The sequence below is a fragment of the Oncorhynchus tshawytscha genome, linkage group LG33 (assembly GCF_018296145.1).
Source record: "Oncorhynchus tshawytscha isolate Ot180627B linkage group LG33, Otsh_v2.0, whole genome shotgun sequence".
Taxonomy (NCBI): Eukaryota; Metazoa; Chordata; class Actinopteri; order Salmoniformes; family Salmonidae; genus Oncorhynchus; species Oncorhynchus tshawytscha.
The window spans coordinates 15,084,809-15,105,381 of NC_056461.1; the positions used below are offsets into that span (position 1 = coordinate 15,084,809).

At 43.8% G+C, this 20,573-nt stretch overlaps 2 protein-coding genes and 1 long non-coding RNA gene across 4 annotated transcripts; 2 read left to right on the forward strand and 1 right to left on the reverse strand.

Moving 5' to 3' along the window:
- The first annotated feature begins 134 nt into the window (after positions 1-134).
- On the forward strand, positions 135-6,501 carry LOC112247348 (glycosyltransferase 8 domain-containing protein 2). 2 transcript variants are annotated; one of them, XM_024416092.2, is made up of 10 exons: positions 135-242; positions 2,433-2,696; positions 3,665-3,763; positions 4,236-4,437; positions 4,625-4,742; positions 4,838-4,922; positions 5,019-5,131; positions 5,372-5,538; positions 5,734-5,846; positions 6,009-6,501. In XM_024416092.2, the coding sequence occupies exons 2-10, from the start codon at positions 2,678-2,680 to the stop codon at positions 6,185-6,187; spliced, it is 1,095 nt and encodes a 364-aa protein (XP_024271860.1). In that variant the 5' UTR covers positions 135-242; positions 2,433-2,677; the 3' UTR covers positions 6,188-6,501. The 2 variants fall into 2 exon arrangements, with proteins under 2 accessions (XP_024271860.1, XP_024271862.1); XM_024416094.2 differs by having other exon boundaries at positions 136-242; positions 2,654-2,696.
- Positions 6,502-6,585: 84 nt separating this feature from the next.
- On the reverse strand, positions 6,586-14,647 carry LOC112247347 (endoplasmin). The gene is made up of 17 exons (XM_024416091.2): positions 14,460-14,647; positions 12,994-13,096; positions 12,401-12,542; positions 11,866-11,982; positions 11,135-11,466; positions 10,424-10,640; positions 10,178-10,294; positions 9,783-9,920; positions 9,590-9,667; positions 9,036-9,101; positions 8,657-8,926; positions 8,043-8,288; positions 7,783-7,919; positions 7,551-7,629; positions 7,277-7,432; positions 6,968-7,021; positions 6,586-6,855 (listed from the first exon to the last, which is right to left on the reverse strand). The coding sequence occupies exons 1-17, from the start codon at positions 14,527-14,529 to the stop codon at positions 6,829-6,831; spliced, it is 2,349 nt and encodes a 782-aa protein (XP_024271859.1). The 5' UTR covers positions 14,530-14,647; the 3' UTR covers positions 6,586-6,828.
- A 2,464-nt stretch (positions 14,648-17,111) lies between these two features.
- On the forward strand, positions 17,112-20,025 carry LOC121841702. The gene is made up of 4 exons (XR_006080741.1): positions 17,112-17,291; positions 17,462-17,652; positions 19,241-19,622; positions 19,793-20,025. It is a non-coding gene; the product is annotated as an uncharacterized LOC121841702 (long non-coding RNA).
- Positions 20,026-20,573: the final 548 nt, after the last annotated feature.

Here is a 20,573-nt window from a genome sequence, read left to right on the forward strand (position 1 = left end):
GTTGTTATTGTGGAGTGTAATGCAATCTCTGTAATTATCTACAAGAAGGCATGTGGACCCCGCGGAGCTTTCCATGGGTGAACAAGATGAGGCACATCTGGAAAGAACTTCCTGAATATTTTTATTTTTTTTTTGTAAAATTGAGTGGGTGAAGGAGCTTCTCTTTGCAGCAGTTATTCAAGACCATGTGCAGAGACCGGTGGATACTTAACCGGTGAGAATAATTGTGGCACTTTTTCCGGGTAAGTTAATTTATTTTATGACACATTGTTGAATGAAGAGTTTTGCTTTGACAGTGTGCGTTGTTGTGCATAGCTTGCATTGCTCTAAAGCTAGAATAGGAGACACACACCTTTTTAAGAACGTAATATTCATAAATGTTTTAAAAATCATTATCATAATCTATGTGTGATACATTGAGTAGATTGATATAGGTTCATCTGAAATGTTTATTTATTTAATTTGTGCAATTGTTACATAAACCAATGTAAGGCTACTGTATTTCCTAGGCTGGATATCCCAAATGTAGTTGCCCATAATGAAAAAAAAACAAACATATGATTTCCATGTAGAAGGTGTGCCACATGGCAGCAACTAGACTACTTAGGAGCCTACTTGGTGTTCCATTATCATAGTTCAGGTAGCCTGTGTGGTTATAAAGCCAGACTATGGTTGTATGGTTTTCTTTATGTGGCGGTAGCAGAGGCTGAGTGTAAAAATAACAGTTGGCACAGACTTCTTTGACACCTTGAATGAGGATTCCCTAGTTCTTCTATATGTTTTAAATCTAACATACAGTAGGCTACTAAGAACAAAGTAATCTTGTAAACTCCTGATTAAGCCATATCTGACTATCCATCTGTGTACAATTCATTCTTTTTTAGATTAGTTTGGATTAATTTAGAGAAAGTTGTCTCTAAGAGCATTAAAATGTGTGTGTATAACACTGAAAAGAGTCTGGAACCCCTAAAAAAAATGAACACAATCCCAATCCCAACCATTTCTATGTTAATCTTGTATAAGAGAGGAAATTGGACAAGGACGCAAAACACTTCACCTAATGGGTATTTTACAAACACTAAAAAACATTACCAAGTCATTTATACTGACTCAGTCTTGGATAGTGATGCTTTCTACAGAGGATAACTTGCCCAGAAAATCTGTCTGCACCATATGTGAAAGTCTGAACTAATACAGATACTAGTATTGCCATCTGACATCAATGGAGTGGCAGTATTTTCTCTGAAAATGGGCAGAAGAGTACAGTACGAAACTAGCTGAACTAGTTTTTGTTTGATTATCCAGCGCCAAACAGAACACAGCTTGTGATGTCACTTTTATTGATTGCTTATAGAGTAGTTTACATCTCAACTCTCTACTGTTTACTTACACATTACATCTAAAAGAGACAGAGGGTGAGGGAGATGGAGAGACATCAGTGTCGAGAGAGTTAGAATTTAAGCAAGAGAAATAGAGGGATAGAAAGATAGCCTCTAGGGAGAGACAGACAAAAGCTTACTGAAAAATGCCACTAGGAAGGAAGCACCAAGAGTCTTTTCAAAACCAGATCCACATGCGTGCTGAGCCATGTATGTCACAGAGAGAAACAGTACAGTATGAACTGTATACTACATTAGATATAACTGTATTAGCCAACACCTTGGGCTACAGTATGGTATACATTTACCATACTGATAAAGTGATATAGAGAGTGACCAGTTACAAAAGTCACGACATACAATTATCATGTCTGTACTGTTCTGCAGTTGCAGTGTGTGGACTATCATACCGTGTAGCGTATGTGATCATCATGACATAAACATGATAACGTTGCAGAATCTTTATTTGCATCAGCAAATGTTTCAGTGGAAACAGGCTAGGGTGCAGGTAGGTAGGCTAGCGATTAGAGCATTGAGCCTGAGCCAGTAAACGCAAGGTTGCTAGTTCAAATCCCTGAGCCGACAAGGTGAAAAATTGGTCCATGTGCTGTTGAGCCAGGCACTTAACCCTAATTGCTCCAGCGGCGCTGAACAATGGTGACCCTGGCTGTGACCTCACTCTTCAAGGGTGGCTCAGGGGGAGTTGGGATATGCCAAAAAAAACACTCCAATTCACACGTGTATAAAACACACTTTTACATGTGTGAAATAGGACATTTTATATTATAAACCAGTTGGTCTCAACATTTCTTTTTCTTAACTGTATCCCCAATAATATTTCACTCTGCCTGAAGTACTCCGTCTTTTGCCTTCTCATCTGCAACCAATCATTAGGCCTATGTTCTTATGACTCTTCCTAAGTACCTCCTGTGGATAGGCGAGGTACCCTGAGGGGTAATGGTAAACAACTCAGGCTCATGTGAAGCCCAATATTAAACAATTAATCTTGATTTGGAGGTATGTTTGTCAGAGGGGTTTTCCTGTTTTTAACAGCTGTATTGAGGACTGTGTCTATCTGAGAGGACTGCCAGATCTTGTTCGGGAGCACCTCTGGGAAGGATTTATGACTGTGAAGACACCCTTCTGGATCCTCAACTGTGCACCAATGCCAAGGAATACGGCAGTCCCTCCCCCTCGCTTACTCTTAGTCTATTTGTCTTCGTGTCTGTCTGCCTTTGAATCTCACTGCTTTCTGCTTCTCTCTGTCTTTTCAGATGTGGCTGGAAGAAACATGAACAATGGCTCTTTTGAGGAAAAGTGAGTGACCACAGGATGTTGTAATACACATTTTGACATCATTCCTTTTTTCATATATATTAAATGAGTAATAAAACATTGTTGCGTGTAAATAATGGGTTTTGCTCCACACTTGTAATCGTGGTGGCTGTAAGCAGGGATCAGTGTAGCCATGGTAAAGCACAACCCCCCCCAGATTCTGGAGAATACTTTGCCTCAGCTGAGTTGGAACGCTTCCAACACCTCCATAAATTATGTTTGAGACTCTCTCTGTGTGTGTGTGTTGCCAATCCCAAACTGTTCCTCAACACTGATGAGGTAACCAGGAAAGTGAGCCCGTAAAAGAGTCCCATTTCATCATCTCAGTCCTCTGTTGTTCACATTCAACACATGATGCAACCATTAAAGGATGTTTAATTAGTGTGCACAACAGTTGTGCCTTGTTCTACACCCTTGTTTTATACAGTCTATACTTTACTTATAAAGTTAACAGATGCCTTTACTCAAACAACACAAACAGTTGATATTTGGCACAGAGTTCAGCTGGCAGCCTGGTTCTTTACATTTTCCAGAAGTGAAGCAATATTTTAATGACTATTTAGTTGTTATTGTTGAGGCAGACAGTTTAGGTCATCCAGGGGTGAATGTGTCAGCACAATATTGATGCCACTCAGGTTGACTACAGCTGACACATGGTTGAGGTGTGTGGATAGGAAGAGAAGGGCAAGTGCAACTATTTTATTAGTTAGAATTAGTTGTACCACCTATGGGATAAGTCGTAAAAAATTAGAGGTTTTGATAGGGTACAGATGAGAGCCATGTTTGAGTATTTCAGTACTATGTGATCTGCCATGATTGGATACGAGGTGACAGCATTATAGTGGAAAGTGTGCTTAAGTTGAACTGATCCAGTTTGGAAGGACTTCTGCTTCAGTTCCCCTGCATCTGACTTTATTGAATGGTCCCTTTCTCTCTCTGCTGTGTCACAGTAAACCATATCCTGCTCATGATGCTGGTTCTCATAGTGTGTCTACTCCTGCACAGTAAGCTGTTCAGAGGCCCGCCTCGGCCCAAACTCAAACGCACAGGTAATTCCCCCCAGCTTCTTTAACAGGTCCCACTCTAAAGACACACTGACCTGAGAGCCAGGTGCATGCCACGGCAAGAGAAGGAAACTAGGACTTGGCAGGACTGCCAAGAATAACAGTTGGCACGAGGCTATGAAGGCCTGTTGATTGAAAAATAAGCATTTCCTTTGCCGCTTAATAAGGTATAGCTTGTAGGGGGCAAATTACTTTGAAATTGAAATAGTTGAATAGATGTAAAAAAATAGATGACTAATTTTGGTATTTTATTAGGATCCCCATTAGCTGTTACAAAAGCAGCAGCTAGTCTTCCTTGGGTCCACACAAAACATGAAACACAATACAGAACATAATTAGACAAGAACAGAACTACATAAAAAAATTTTAAAGGCACACATAGCCTACATATCAATGCATACACAAACTATCTAGGTCAAACTTGACCAAGCTCAAACTGGTTGAACTTCCCTCACAGAAACCAGGAAGGACCCAGAGCGTGCACCCAAAGTTCCTGTAGAGAAGGCAGCGGAGGGAGGGGATGACATCCCAGTGGTAATCTGTGCTGCGGAGGAACGAATGGGCGGTGCCATGGCAACCATCAACAGCATCTATAGCAACACAGATGCCAGCGTGTTCTTCTATATTGTCACTCTTCGTGATGCCATCAAGCTGACAAGGTGTTTCACACTAATCCCTCCCCTTCCACTGTGTCACTGCTTGATATGTAGCAATTTCAGTTCCTGGTTCCAACCCAGGATGTTTTAATTGATTATCTGAATTGTTTCAATAAAAGGCTTAGAAAAGGATAACTGAGAAATAACTTTGAGTGAGTTGAACGGTCATTATATTCCTTTGTCTTCATAGACAGTACATAGAGAAGACCAAGCTGAAGGGAATCAAGTATAAGATTCTAGAGTTCAACCCCATGGTCCTGAAAGGGAAGGTGAAACCAGACTCCTCCCGACCAGACCTGCTGCATCCAGTGAGTAACATACACTCACACAAGCACCCACAAAGGAACTAATTAGAACCTAGCCAGTCACTGTCCCTAAAGTCCCGGTTTTGATTGTTTTGCAGCTGAACTTTGTACGTTTTTACTTGCCGCTCCTTGATATCAGCCACCAGAGGGTGATCTACTTAGACGACGATGTCATTGTGCAAGGTACAGAAATGTGTCCTTTGCCATTCAGTCCAGTTTTGAGCTGGAGTTGAGATAAAATGGGTGCCTGCCTTCAGTATTTACATTCACTAATGACAGGTGACATCAAGGACCTGTACCATACCAAGCTGGAGAAAGGCCATGCTGCCGCCTTCGCCACAGACTGTGACCTGCCCTCCACCCACGAGATGGTGCGCAGCGTTGGCATGCAGGTCAGTGTCATTTTTTTGCCATGAGAGGGTATGGTTTGCCAAAATAAGAGCAGAGGCACCTCTGTTACAAACAATCCTGGTGAAGGACAATATATTTTACCCTACACCTAGCCTAGAAGATACTCTCTAATGCTCTTCTGAAATAACTTGACAAGCGGTCTCAGATCTGAATGTTGAGTAAACCTTCAGTTTGTCTCCGATTCTGAATCCAAATCCTTCCCCATTGACCCGGTCTCCCAGACAACGTACATGGGCTTCCTGGACTACAGGAAACAGGAAGTGAGAGACCTGGGGATCAACCCCAGCGACTGCTCCTTCAACCCTGGGGTGTTTGTGGCCGACATTGGAGAGTGGAAGAAACAGAAGATCACCAAACAGCTGGAGAACTGGATGCAGGAGAACTTAAAGTGAGTAGAGAAGAATTTTTGACCTGTGATCAGATCTTTCCACATAACCCCTAAACCCAGAAGAAATTAACCCTGCTGTCTATTATAATAAATAGATATGCCTATGAAAGCTTACTATTACTATTTCATTTGAATATCATTAGAGAAATTAAATAAAAATGTTATACTTTGTGATTCTCTCCTCTCTTCCACTAGGAAAAACATATACAGCAGTGCCATGGCAGGGGGCGTGGCGACTCCTCCTATGCTGATAGTGTTCCATGACAAATACACAATCATCGATCCTCTGTGGCACGTCCGACACCTGGGTGAGATCACCTCATCTTGATGACATCACCACACCTCGTATATAGCACAGCAGAACCATGTATTGAGCTGTATGGCTCTGGTACACAGGCCTAGGTGTCATAATGTAGGATAGAGCCACTTCTGGAGGCTGATTTACTGTGTATTCCGTTTCTTTCCTACAGGCTGGAGCCCAGACGCCCGCTACCCTGAGACCTTCCTCCAGGGGGCACACCTGCTGCACTGGAACGGGCGCTTCAAGCCCTGGGACTACCCCTGTGTCCACCTGGACCTGTGGGAGAAGTGGTTCATCCCAGATCCCACCGGGAAGTTCTTGTTGGTACGGCCCGAGGGCAAAATCTGAGGGGTGTTTAACAGATGGTTGTGTAGGGGGATGTCTGGCATTTCAGACTGTGAATGGAGGCTGTGAACAGTAAATATTGTGGAGGCCTCTTTCTGATAATAAGTCCTATTGCCGTTTTAACAGCTTTTGAGATGGTATTTCTTTGAAGGTTCCTATCAAAACATCTTCAAGAACTCTAAGCCAGACATGTACAGAAACAAGCTGTATCAAAAATGTGGTTGTTGTGAGACGAGTGGGCAAATTGTATTGATTGTTTTGAAACGCAACAATGTGATCTCTTTAAAGCTTTTTCCTGAATAAAAAGCTGGAGATTTGACTGTGGAAAGTCTGAATTGGCTGACTACTGGCTAATAAAGAACAGAAATGACAGGTTTAAAGACGACACCACAGTTGAGAGATTACCTTTCCGGCAACATTTAATGGTTCTCGTGACAGGAAGACAGCACTCCATAACCAGCTCGGTTAAATATTAACACATTTACAATCATGTAGGAATGTAGAAAACAAACAAAAACAAACAGAAGATTCTAAAACACCCATCCGCTCCTTTTCAGCAGAGAAGATGGACCTAGTTCCAGTCAAAGCTCTGCCCCCCAGTTCACTCCCTCACCCTTCCCTCCCACCCCCTCGCTCAGGCCGTCTCACAGCTCATCTCTTCCTGTGGCTCCCTGGAAAGAGCAAAGTGAAAAACACATCCGTACATGAAGCAAAAAGGACCATCACTATCCATTGTCTTACTAACACTATTTTCCCCAGTTCTGTGCTCGACTCCCATCTTACCGAATCTTCATCTTCCTCATCTGCTTTAACCTCCTCCTCTGGCTCCTCCTCTGGCTGTGACAGGTAAGGAAGTTATGATAAGCGAAGATATACCGGAAAAAGACGCAGATATACCTTAGCATCTGTGCCCATTCGCCTCATCCCAAAATCTGCTCTGCTATGTTAACTAGTAAATTCTTATATACAGAATCCAGCCATAATGTACTGCATTATAACACACTTTGCATTGTCAGTGTTTATTATATTGGTAAAGTAGCAGTAAGTATTCAGATCCTGTTTGCACGTGGGTGATAGTTATATTGAGCGTACCTCTTCATTGAGGTCCACGTTCATGCTGAGTCGGAGCATGCGTTCTATTCTGTCTCCATAGGCTTTGGTGTCAGCCAGCTGGTAGCCTGACCGTAGTGTGGCCGTCTCAAACAGCACTATAGCCAGGTCCGAGGCAGTCTGGTCCTCTGCATTATCCTGAGGTCAGGAGGAGAATTTGATACGGTTCGGAACCTATGATTCATTTGCGTAAATTTGAAATGGAAGGGCGTAAGCCCGGGAAAGTAATTCGTGTTGAATTCTAAATGGTACTCACATTTATTCTCTTCAACATTTCTTTAATCAGAGGGTGTTTGGGGTTGATCTCGAGTGTTTTCTTCTGGCTTGCATAATAACTGGACAACAGAAATAAAAGGGGTCAAACCATGGTAATAAGCAGAAACTATGTCAACACCCTCTAGGACTTGAGCCACTACGACTTCTTGTGAGTGTCTTATCCCACAGAACATATACTGTACATTAGGTCAAAATAGTTTCACATGGCTCACTTTGTGGATATGTCTTTTCCTGTCTGGTAGGCCTGTGCCTTCATGATCCTTTCCATGTTACCGGACCAGCCGTACTGGCTGGCTACCAGGGCACAGGGAGAGTTGGTCAGCCTCTGGGACAGCACAGCCTTCTCGATCTACAGACAGATCAAAGATTCAGCTTTTCGAAGCTTTTATGACACATGAGCAAACAGAGAAGATGCCATCTGACTATTGTCTATCTAATAACAATGCACATTCCCATTGAGGAGACCCCTAACCTTGTCCTTCAGGGCGCTGTCCTTCATCCAGGTTGTGAGAGGTTCATACTCCTTCTCCAGGCCCTCCCTCTTCTCCTTGGTCTTGTCACTCTCGTCAAACTTGACGCCCTCCTTGGCCACGTTCTGGAAGCGCTTGCCGTCAAACTCCGGTAGGGCCTGGATACAGTACTCATCCACGGGCTCTGTCAGGTAGACGACCTCATAACCCCTTTTCAACAGCTTCTCCACGAAGGGAGACGACTCGGCCTGACGGAAAAGATGGAGGGGATATTAAGCTCAGGGCACGATACAGCAAACATTCGATGTAGGAAGGAGGCTATTATAATATTTTACAGATCCTGACTCTTCATTACAAGGTTTATAACTTTTGGGGCGGCAGATAGCCTAGTGGTTAGAGCGTTGGGCCAGTAACAGAAAGGTTGCTGGATCGAATCCGAGCTGACGAGGTAGGCCGTCATTGTAAATAAGAACTTGTTCTTAACTGACTTGCCTTAAAATAAAAGGTTAAATTAAAAATAAACTCTGCTATTATGCTCTACATTTACAAACATACTCATTCTACTCAAAGGTCACCATTTTCGATCACAAAGCAGTGCTCTCATCCAGGCCCTCACCTCTTGTCTGCTGGTCCCGGCCATGAAGTAGATCTTGTCCTGCTTCTCCTTCATCCTCTCTACGTACTGTTCCAGGCTGGCCAGCACCGTGTCGCTGTTGGAGGTCTGGAAACGCAGCAGCTTGGCCAGACGGGTCCGGTTGGAGTGGTCCTCGATCACACCCAGCTTGATGTTGGTGCCAAACGCCTTCCAGAACTTCTCGTTGTACTGCTCCTCTGCAATCTTCTTGATCATGTCCAGGGTCTTGCGTACCAGCTTCTTGCGAATGACCTGGCCGACGAGGTATGTTTAAGTATGCTGTTAGCAGAGTGGTTGAGTGAAGAGTGTTGGCCCAGGTGGGTTTCCTTGTTTGATAGAGTGATTTGAAAGCAAGCCTCACCTTGAGAAGTTTGTGTTGCTGGAGAGTTTCTCTTGAGACGTTCAGAGGAAGGTCATCGGAGTCAACCTGATGGAACAGAATAAATTTAAAGATGCAATATGCAAAAATCGCTTTGCCTTTTCCTGGTTGCTAAAATTCTAAATATTGTGTAGAGAATTAAAGTACCATGTAAACTTCTGAGAAATATATTTTCCATAACCAAAAATATTGTAATTTCAGTTGTTTGAAGCTGGTATACAAAACCGAAAGACGTAAAAACAAAACTTAATGGGAAGCATAGAAATAGCACACAAACCAGATCTACTGCTTCTTACACTTGCTTTCAATGAGAATTATAGATCTATAACTCACTTTTCTATGCGAATTTATACAAATTGCAGCTTTAACATTCAATCAATCCTCGGTGGGTGCACTTAAATAGCCTGGGTACCAGTCTGATAGCTAACATTTTACTCCTTGTACCCCCAGTCATATGCCAATGTTTAGCATGACAGGGGTGGAATGATGGCTAAACATACTGGTATCTAGACTTAACCCTAAGGAATAATACTTACCATTCCTTTCACAAAGTTCAAGTACTTAGGCATCATGTCATGGAAGTCATCAGTGATGTAAACTCTACGCACAAAGAGCTGAGAGAGATGGAAGATTGTTACTGACAGAAAACTTACGACACATCAATACTGCACTGAGAACCGCTTGTATGCCAATCCATAGTTGCTTTGTAACCAATGATTGCTGTGGTACCTTAATGAAGTCGTTCTTCTTAGAACCGTACTCGTCAAAGAGTCCCCGGGGAGCTGCGGCAGGCACAAAGAGGATGGACTTGAAGGTGACCTCCCCCTCTGCTGTGAAGTGGATGTGGGAGATGGGCTCGTCTGTGTCCTGCAAGAACAGAATAGAGTGGGAGGTTATTTACATAGACAACCTCCATCTGTCATTAAACCAGTTGCGCAACTGAACCTTTGCCTGACAAGACAACTGCAGTTCATGTCCAGTCAGACGAGTCATATCTGACCTAAGATCACCCATTAAGAACCGGTGTCTGCTAAATCTAAGTGGAAATATAGACCGTGTAACCACTAAATGGATTAGTGTCTGCTAGGAGAGCAAGTCTGAATAAACTGTCGACAGACACCCACCCTGGAGAAGGTCTTGTAGAAGGCCTTGTACTCGTCCTCCTCCACCTCCTTGGCAGGCCTCTGCCAGATGGGCTTGATGTCATTCATCAGCTCCCAGTCCCACACCGTCTTCTCCACCTGAGGTGAGGGGAGATTAAAGGAGAAAGGACAGTCTTTAAAACTGAAAGATGCACTTCCATTGAGATTTGCTTCAATGGGATCATTTGCTGCTACAGACAGTAGTTAGTCTTTGAAACAATGTTTTACCTTCTTCGTCTTTGGCTTGTCCTCCTCCTCTTCCTCCACCTCATCGTGGTCTTCATCCTTGTTATCGGCGTCAGTCTCATCAATAGGCTCCTCTACAGTCTCAGTCTTGCTACTCCATACGTAGATGGGGAAGTTGATGAACTGGGAGTATTTCCTCACAAGGTTCTTGATGGTCTCCAGCTCCAAGTAGTCTGTTGCCTCCTCCTTCATCACCAAGCTAGGGGAGACAAAGAATGCACTGCAGTGAAGAGCCAGTCAGAGCTTAATGTTAGTCATTACAGTTGTGAACCTTTCAAACATAACTAGATTCCTCTGGCTGCACCGCCTGAACAAGACTACGGGCTTCTTGGCCTTAAAAAAAGGCACAGTAATGAAACAAATTTTCATTACGGTGAAATCCAAGTTGGAGCACTTATTAGTTCAGCTTTGGTTTGACATTTGGGTCTCTGCTTAATTTAGACAGTCTTTTGACTGAATTTTCCACAGCCAGTAATATCAAAAAGGTCTGAACAAATGAGGCAATAACTACATCATAATATGTATTATTGTTATGAAGGTTTACGTTGCTAAACTAACCATATTCTATTTCATCATCGACTAACAGAGCTGTCCATATCCAGCCTAAAATTGCCATACAAATCATCCACCTACACTAATGCTAGATTGACTCTGAATGGTTGCTACTTGCTGACAGTTGCCTTGCTGACTCACGTGATGGTGGTGCCCCTGCCGAGGGTGTCCCCGCGGGGGTCCTCGATGACGGAGAACTCGTTGGAGTCAGACTCCCATATGTGCTGCGTGCCGTTGTTGTGCTTCGTGGTTACGATCACCTTGTCAGCCACCAAGAAGGCAGAGTAGAAGCCCACGCCAAACTGACCAATCAGCTCAGAGGTTGACTGGCCATCGGTCTGCATCTCTGTCATCTTGTTGAGGAACTCGCTGGTGCCGGATTTGGCGATGGTGCCGAGGTTCCTGACCAGGTCTTCTTTGGTCATGCCGATGCCGGTGTCGGTAATGTGAAGCCTGTTCTTCTCCTTGTCAGACTGGAGGTGAGAAACAAACCGTGAAATGTTATATTGGGTTTTGGATTACTTCCCATTGAACTTGACAGACTTTGTTTTATTACTATTAAAGTCTCAAACTATCTATGCACATTTAGAATAAAAGAAAAGCAAACCAAGTGTGTACAGTGTTTATTATTCATTTGCATGTACTCAAAGGGAAAGCGCACAATGTCCTGCAGCAGGTGTTGAAAGTCTTGATGTCCCTTTTTGCCATGCAAAAACGGATGTAAATTTAGAGATGTTATCCTAACAACTCTCTGTCTCAGGTTTCACTCTAGATAGCCCAGTGAAGGGTTGCTAATTAGCCTACAGTCAGAGGACATGAAAGGGTGGGTTACACAGAAAGCTAACTTTTTTTTTAAAGATAACTTAACCTACCTTGATTTTCACTGTCAGCTCCTCGTTACCAGTAAGTGCCTCGTCATTGGTCAGGGACAGCAACCGGATCTTATCCAGAGCATCGGAAGCGTTGGAGATCAGTTCCCTCAGGAAGATCTGGACACAGACAAAAAGAAAAAAAATGATACAATTTTATTTCTTTTTATTAAAACAATACACGAATGGCCGCTCCCATCAGCGGGTGCTCTAGTCAGCGGGTGCTCTAGTCAGCGGGTGTGCTCGCCCCCACCCACCCCGAGACGCAGGCAGGGCGAAGCCCCATCCCCAAATTACATTCCTAACTGTCTCGACCCTTATTCAATTATTTTAAGTTACCTCACTGAACCTCTATCAGGTTTATTTAATGATAGATAGCCAGGACGACTCATTGTGAACTAATTTCTAATTAAACAAATGACTAAATATTGCTTAATGAGTGTAAAAAAATTAAATGTATTGTATTGCCCTATTATTTCTGTAAGTATAAAAGTTCAAAGCTCCATTGTCTACACAGAGCACGAGAGCAGACACTAACCTCTTTGTTCTTGTACAGGGAGTTGATGATGAGCTTCATCATTCTGTTCACCTCGGCCTTGAAGACATGCTTTTCTGATTTTTCCCGAATTTCCTTTATCTGCGCTGCATTCAGGCCATCAAGCAGGATAGCCTCCTCTTCCCTTGAAAAACAGAAGAGTAGTCAGAGATCAGCACAAACAAGGTAGATCGACTCGAGATTTCCCCAAAGGGAATATTTATAGAGGCCTCATCTGTGTGACTGGTAATAGGGAAAAACCCTTATAAATGTTGTGTGTTGCTCTCTAATGAACTGAAGAATGATCAGGTGTACTTCTACAGGCTTAATAGGAACGGGTGTCAAGACAAAAATGAAATAGTATATCAACAAATCTCAATAGGGTTTTTTATCTTTGACTGAAAAAAAAAACAGGCCGAAAGGAGAGGGGGTAAAAGTGGTTTCCGTGGTACATGTCAGGCCAGTATAAAGGGTTGTGTTTTGGAAAAGAGGGAGGAAGTAGAAGTCTATAATGGGATTCTCTTGTCACTAGTTAGTCTCAAGACTTACTGCATGACAGAACACTTTTCTTTACTGAAATATTTAAACACACTTACCTCAGGACGACCTCGTCATCTGTCCGGGAGCCGTCTCTACTTTTGCCCAAGTCCTCCTCCACTGTCCCATCAATGTCAACCTCATCCTCCGCTCTGACAGAACCTGTAGATAAAATTAAACATAGAGCTGAGGGTTTAAACAATAACTTGTACCCCAGTAAAAAATACAACTCCTTAATATTAACTTAAATTGACCCATGTCATGTGACAGAGCAACCACTGGGCCCATAAATTCACTACGGAGGGTCTAAGTTCATCTGGTAGCTAATCTTCCCCTCTATCTGGAAGCATAACAGTCACACTACTACATCTCATTGACTCCTTCCATAGAGGTCATGACCCTTCTCCGTCTCAGAACAGACCGGTACTGTAATAAAACTGATAAGCTCCCAGAAAAGGTTCACCTTCACGGCTGATTAAGATTTGATACCTTTGCTGTTTCCATCTCTATACCCACATAGCAAACTGATTGCACTGTCCAAAGCAAACAGACTATTGTATGGGTAGTTGGCAGTGATGTGAAGTACTTAAGTAAAAATACTATTTAAGTAGTTTGAGGTAACTTCATACTTTTACGTCACTGCTTTCCTAAAGAAATTGTACTTTTTACTCCATACATTTACCCACTTCACCCAAAAGTACTCGTTACATTTTAGCATGAGACACTTGAAAAACATCCCTGATCATCCCTTCTGCCTCTGATCTGGCGGACTCACTAAACACATGCTTCGTTTGTAAATTAGGTGTTGGATTGTTCACCTGGATAACAGTAAATAAAATAACAATTTTAAAAGTGGTGCCGTCTGGTTTGCTTAATATAAAGGAATTTGAAAATGACACCTAAGTTTATTTAAAACCCAAATACTTTAAAACTCATCCTCAAAGTAGGATTTTACTGGGTGACGTTCACTTTTTCCTGAGTCATTTTCTATTAAGGTAACTTTACTTAAACTCAAGTTGACAATTTTGTACTTTTCCCCCCACTGGTAGTTAATTGTTGATAACTGGTACAATTGCAGTATAACTGTGTGGGATCAGGGTGTTTAGAATCCTGCTTCTGTTTGGTCGGTGTGGTTGTGGAAGCAGAGGTGTTAGGTATGACAGTGTCAAGATGGACAAACATGTAAAGTAAAAATCTGAATAACGTGCTCATAAAGCAAAACAACCATAACGTCCAGATATGATGAATAAAAAAAAGAGAAGCATTAGACATATCAATGTTACAGTCTGGCTCCTCGGGATTCAGATGAGGGGAAAGTACCAGAAGCTGCAAATCAGTGCCGTCTTCTACAATGTTACCCCATTTGACACACTTATCAGTCAACAAAACAATGCACTGCAATCAAAAGATGGCATTTTAGCACATTTACTGCTGATTATACTGCAATCATAAGAAAACGTCATGAAATGTCAAGTAACAGCAAAGAAGTTGAAATTATATTATGCAATTTATAACTCATACTTACTGAAAGCTAGAAGAGCACAAAATAGGCCTATTGTCCACATTCGGTTCATTTTAATAGAAAAAAAGATCATTATAGTCCTAGTCCCGTATTTCACTATATTGTACTTTATTCCTACACCCCGGCATAGGTTTGAAACGGTGTGCGTCCGTGGTTGTAGACTCCTTTATCTGATCCACCTTTTAGAGGCGGTGGGTTGATGAAGTGGACCTATACCTGCTCCCCACGCACAACAATAACCAATGGCGGAAGCTTTCGCCGCTTCAATCTTCCAATCGTAGTATTACATGTCCGATTGTACATGTTCAAAGCGTGGCTAGTTTCCATTGGCCGATTTACACGTTAAACAATGATTTTGTTATCATAAAAAGCGATAAACTCATGTCGGATACATTGCAACACGTCATTGAAAATAGATACATTCGTCAGCACTGTTGAAACATTGTTTTGTACATTTACAGTGTAACAATTTATGATAGGCTGATCTGGAAGCCCATATGGTCACCTTGGCTACCACTGTTGCTATGGCTTGTCATTCACAACTTCTCAGCGAAGTATCATGCTTGCATTGACGTTGAGGCTGTACTTAAACGATCTTGCCCCCCAGACTACCTACAAATATGCTTTTAGTTTGCCAAATGCATATATTTTGAAAAAAAAAACCTCAACTCTACAGAGCATTCAGATTTGATTTGTAACGTGAGCCATTTTAATTGGGATTTGGCAACCATCTCTGGTACAAACTCATGGCCACTAGTACAGGTATAAAAAATTTATGGAATTTTGTTTGTCAACTATTGTCCATTCGCATGTTGTGGCATACTGTTTGTGTGTGTGCGTGTGTCCGCAGGTGCTTGCGTGTGCATCTCTGCTATGATTTATGAAATTAGTCTATTTGGAATAGCTACTGTAATCATCTATTTCAAATGCCAGCATTCACTTGCTTGTGCAATTGTCACAGGTTGTATACCTCAACACAACATATTTGGTGTGGAATAGACCCTCCCCTTTCTTTTTCATGTGATCAGAGTTTTTTCCCATTCCTCACATTGAAACTATGCCGTGACTCAGTTGCAGACACTACCAACCCACCTCTCAACTGCTAACAACATTCACCTGCTCATCTACATTCATTTCAACTCATTCTCTCTCATCTTCAGTCTCAACATGATTGACAGTTTCAACTCCTCCACCTGTAACTCTTCCAACTTCAACTGCACCTCTGGAATCCCTGATTCCACCCACTGGCACCATGATCAGTGGAGTGGTCCTGGCTCTCTGCTATCTTTTGGGCATAGCATAGCTGTGATCAGCTGTTGGCATCTGTACAGATACAACTTGAGTATGAAACTGTTCTTGAGCCTGGTGTGTCAGATATTCTGAGCCTGCTAATATGCGTGCCACTATTGGTCTTTGCAATACTCTTCAGCTGGGACTTGGGCAACAGTCCCTGCAAGCTCTTTGTGGTCGTTGCCTACTGCTGTACATTCTCCAGCCTGCTGACCATCCTGTTGATGGGTGTCCAGCGCCACTAGCAAGTCTTGGGAGGGGGGACACACTCAATTGTGGGGAAATATGCACTGTTCCCTGCATGTCATGAATTTGCTATTCATATTTACACCAATAATACCATGTACTTGCAAAACACTGTAGCTAGATATCTAGTTGATGATTATTCCTGATATGCTTGTTTTTCATTATTTTGTTCAGACAGGCACAGCAGGTCCCAGCTATGATGGCCTGCGATGGACCCACAAGACGGAGGCCGGTCCACCGCCCCTCCTATCACTGCTCCTCTCCAGCCCGTGCTGTGTTCCGTACTACCTGAGAACACAGGTGTTCCCCCACCTGGATGCTCTCTGCCAGGCCAGAGGCACCTGCTTCAGACCATTGGACACCCAGTGGGTTGACCGGGGGAGCCATCGTCCCTCCGACCTCCATGACAATAATACCCCCCTCTCCTCCCAGCAGTTGAAGATCAGCCTAGACCTTATCACCCGCTCCTCCTCCTTCCTCTGCCTCCTGGGCCATCGATACGGCCTCTCCAGGCCGGAGCAGGACCCCTCACCTCTCCCTGCTGCCGGTCCAGAACGAGAAGCCCTCTCTGGGGTGGAGAGGAACCTGCATGTTGCAGTGGAGGGAGGCTACCCCTGGTTCCTCACAGGGAGGAACCAGAAGTGCTCCCTGACAGAGCTGCAGTTCACCCAGGCAGCCCTGATGGGTGACACCAGACACGGCTTCTTCTACTTCAGGGACTACTCTTTCCACGGGGAAGAGGATAATGAAGACAGGTACACAGATGAAGGTCAGAGGTCATTGCTGAGCATGCTCTCCAAACAGACAGAGGAGGAGAGACACAGAGCCAGGGAGCTGAAGAACAGGGTAGTGGACAGCCTGCAACCTGTAAGGTTCTTCAGAATGCTGCAGGATCTGGTGGACCTAGTGAAGAGGGACTGGAGGGGCCTCATGGAACAGCTCTATGGGTCCCTGGACCAGCAGCCAACCTGTTCAGGTAAGTGAACCAGCTTTGAAAAGACAGCGAAGATGACTAACGTAGCTCAGTCCAGTTATTGTGTATTTATTGTGTTTTTCAGTGGTCTGCCTGATCTTCCAAGCCCTAAAGCAGTGCTTTCTCCCCTGCTCTTTAGGCCTCCTGGACTCCCTTGATAGATGTTATCACGAAGGTGCTGTCCAGGCTCTGTGTCGCTGGTTTGCCCTCTCCACCCAGACCGCTGCCGTCATGGAGGAACTCAACACATTTACTGCCTGTCTCACTCATTCTGACATGTCTCAGAGTCTAGCAACCTCAAGGAATTCAACCATTAAGTTAACAGGGTAAGAACTTTGGTGACCACACTAAGCTGGAATCAGTGATGAATTACCATGAGATTTGCCATACTTAAAAGTAGATGCAGATAGATGGAGTTATGCATTCATAGTGTTCAGATATTTTTTTTGCAATGAAAAACATTTTTACTGTCCACCCTATTTCCTTTTGCCTTCAGTGACCATGACAAACGTGATTCCGAGGGGTCTATTTTGCTGCTCTGTGGTGAGAGGGGTTGCTTCAGGAGTTCCCGGAAGAAGAATCCTAGAATCCTGGCCATCCCTCACCTCTGTGGAATCAGCAGCTCCAGTGTGGATATCAGATCTGTACTGAGAGACATCACCACTGAGCTACGCCTGGCCCATTATGGTAAACACTCCAGAGTGTAATTGCCTATGTCTGAGAGGGTTAGAAATGACTACAATGACATCAACATATGACACTTCTGTCATCGAACCCATCAATTCCAAATGTAACCCGTTATAGCACTGTTGTATACTTACATTCCCAACTTGACATTTATTCAGAAATGTGTTTACACTCAATTACTTTTCCTGTGAATATAACCTTTACTGCTAGATAAGATGTACTTCTTTACTGACTTCAAATATTTATATATATATATGTATTTACTTTGCGAGAAACACAACACTGACCTGACCGAAGAAAGAAACAAGGTCAACATTGTCATACCACTCGTCTGGTCTAGACTGGTGAGACAGACCGGATGGTTCCCTCTCATCTCACTCTTCTAAGTAACTAGTGTGGTATTTAAAAGAACATGTATACATACATTTGATTTATTCAGGGGATCCTAATTGAAACCAGGGTCTCATTCTCAATGGTGCCCTGAGAACAAACAATAAACAAATCAACATGATAATACAATGAAACAGCAAAAAAGAAACTACAAGATACACCAACCATGTCATACATGTAGATGCATTGAGGTTCAGTGACACACATGGCCATGGCATAAACAGATTGCCATAGACAAAGAGGCTAATAGTGCTTTTAGTATTTCTTTTTAGTGCAGCCCAGGAGGAAAACTTTTTAAATGACAATTCCACAAAAAATATATGTATATTTTGGTATTTGTTTCATTAGTGGACGCATCATACTGTGACACTTTCTATATTTTGAAAGTTCTATATCTTAACTTGATTGCTGACATGCAAAACATTTTGGGACGATATAAACAGTGGGCTAATGAAACAAATATCAAAATGTTGTTTTTGAGTGGTATTTCCCTTTAAGTCGTTTTTAAGGCTCCACATTTACTGTTATTGTGTCTCTGTACTAGGGCCCCAGGCTGAGTGGAGCGAGGGGTTGTTATTTTGTCTCTGTACTAGGGCCCCAGGCTGAGTGGAGCGAGGGGTTGTTATTGTGTCTCTGTACTAGGGCCCCAGGCTGAGTGGAGCGAGGGGTTGTTATTGTGTCTCTGTACTAGGGCCCCAGGCTGAGTGGAGCGAGGGGTTGTTATTGTGTCTCTGTACTAGGGCCCCAGGCTGAGTGGAGCGAGGGGTTGTTATTCTGTCTCTGTACTAGGGCCCCAGGCTGAGTGGAGCGAGGGGTTGTTATTGTGTCTCTGTACTAGGGCCCCAGGCTGAGTGGAGTGAGGGGTTGTTATTGTGTCTCTGTACTAGGGCCCCAGGCTGAGTGGAGTGAGGGGTTACAGCACCATGTAAAGCCCAAGGCATGTTTAGGTTCAGGCCTTCTCTGCTGCGGCTGCTCTGGGACTCTGTGTTCTGGTTCTGTACGTACTGGACAGACTGACCAGGACCCTCGGGCTCTCAATGTAGGTGGTAATGCCTTACTTTGCCCAGACCACTACCAGTGGGGGTTCTTGTACAGTGTATTTTACATTGATAGCGGTCAAATAAATCAAGATGAAAAACAAAGCATATTACTTGATATAGTGAACATGAATTCCTAATGTTTATTCATTCATTGTCAGGTGAAGGACCTACGCTGGCTCCCTGACCTTCCAACACCTTACCCTGCCCTGCCAGGAGCCGCACAGGACCCTGCTGCAATTCCTCTTGGGAACCACTACCAGGCTGGGATGGACCGCCTGCCGCTGTTCCTGGCGGTGGTGGCTAGCGAGCTGCAGATGTGCGGCATCCTGAGGGGAACGGAGGAGGAGTTGATAGAGGAGTATGTGGAAGTGGATTCTATGGCAGAGCTGTGAGCCAAGGTGATTCAGCGCTGGATCAATGACTATGGCGGGGTCAGTGAGGGTACGGCCAGTCCAGCCAGCGCTGGATAAATGACTATGGCGGGGTCGGCCAGTCCAGCCAAAGGAACAGGAGGGCCTACCTCTCAGGTGTCCAACAAAGGTGGGATCATCTTTACCCTCTCTAGTTATTCAGTTGTGATTTTTTTTTTAAGTGCCATACAGCAAGAATAACCACTAATGTTTTCTCAATAAAGGTGAAGAATTAACATGGTTAGTTATGGCACTCTGATGAATTGTTGTATCTAACCTTTACTGCCTCCTTCTCTCCAGATCTCAGAGACTGGATATGAGACGCTCTCTGCCTCGTTCACCTCTCCCATGCTGGGCTGACTGAGGAGCAGGTCTTGGTCCTGCTGGAGGTTCTTGGTTACCCTGGGTACTTACAGGTTCTACCTCTGGAGTGGGCCCGGTTCCGCACTGCTGCTGGGCCCTGGGTACAGGAGAGACCCAATGGAACACTGAGCCTCACCCACCAATCACTGGGCCAAGCTATGGACCTCCTCCTGCTGAGTGAGTGAGTGGCAGATGGAAGCGGAAGTTACAAACATAGAAATAGAAAGCATAGAATGGACATTCTACAATGGCCTTCATTTGTTGGTCTTTCCAATATGGTGGTGCTTTTTACTTGGTTGATCATCGTTGTCTAACAATGAAAGTGGAGTATCTGCATGTAAGTGGAGCTCTTGGACTCTCACTAAGGAGTCCAACTGACCAGTCATTTAATTTCCACCTCTCATTAGACTTCTATTCTTAGATCTGTGGGGGTCCGTCCCTGTAAAAGTTCAGGGGGCTTGAGGAGGACCAGACGGGGCTACCATCTCAGCCTGGCCCAGTTCTTCCAGAGGCAGGGCAGGGAGCTCTGTAGCTGGCCTCAGATCCTGGAGGAGCTCCCCTGGCACCTGGAGCAGAGTGAGGCCTGGAGGGAGCTACACACCTTCTTCATAGATCCACAGTAAGAGCATGGATATACACTTCACACATAAGGACACTAGGGGCACACAGTTACTGTTGGGTAAAATAGTTTAGCCGCAGATGAACTGTCATCATATAT

Bases quoted from the DNA above. Each gene is read 5' to 3' on its own strand.
- LOC112247347 (XM_024416091.2), bottom strand. From the start codon at position 14,529: ATGATCTTTTTTTCTATTAAAATGAACCGAATGTGGACAATAGGCCTA. The intron at 11,983-12,400 runs GTTAGTGTCTGC...GTCTGTGTCCAG, and splicing joins CCCTGTACAAGAACAAAGAG to ATCTTCCTGAGGGAACTGAT. The intron at 9,668-9,782 runs GTACCACAGCAA...CATCTCTCTCAG, and splicing joins AGAAGAACGACTTCATTAAG to CTCTTTGTGCGTAGAGTTTA.
- LOC112247348 (XM_024416092.2), top strand. The intron at 3,764-4,235 runs GTAATTCCCCCC...CTTCCCTCACAG, and splicing joins GCCCAAACTCAAACGCACAG to AAACCAGGAAGGACCCAGAG. The intron at 4,743-4,837 runs GTGAGTAACATA...ATTGTTTTGCAG, and splicing joins GACCAGACCTGCTGCATCCA to CTGAACTTTGTACGTTTTTA.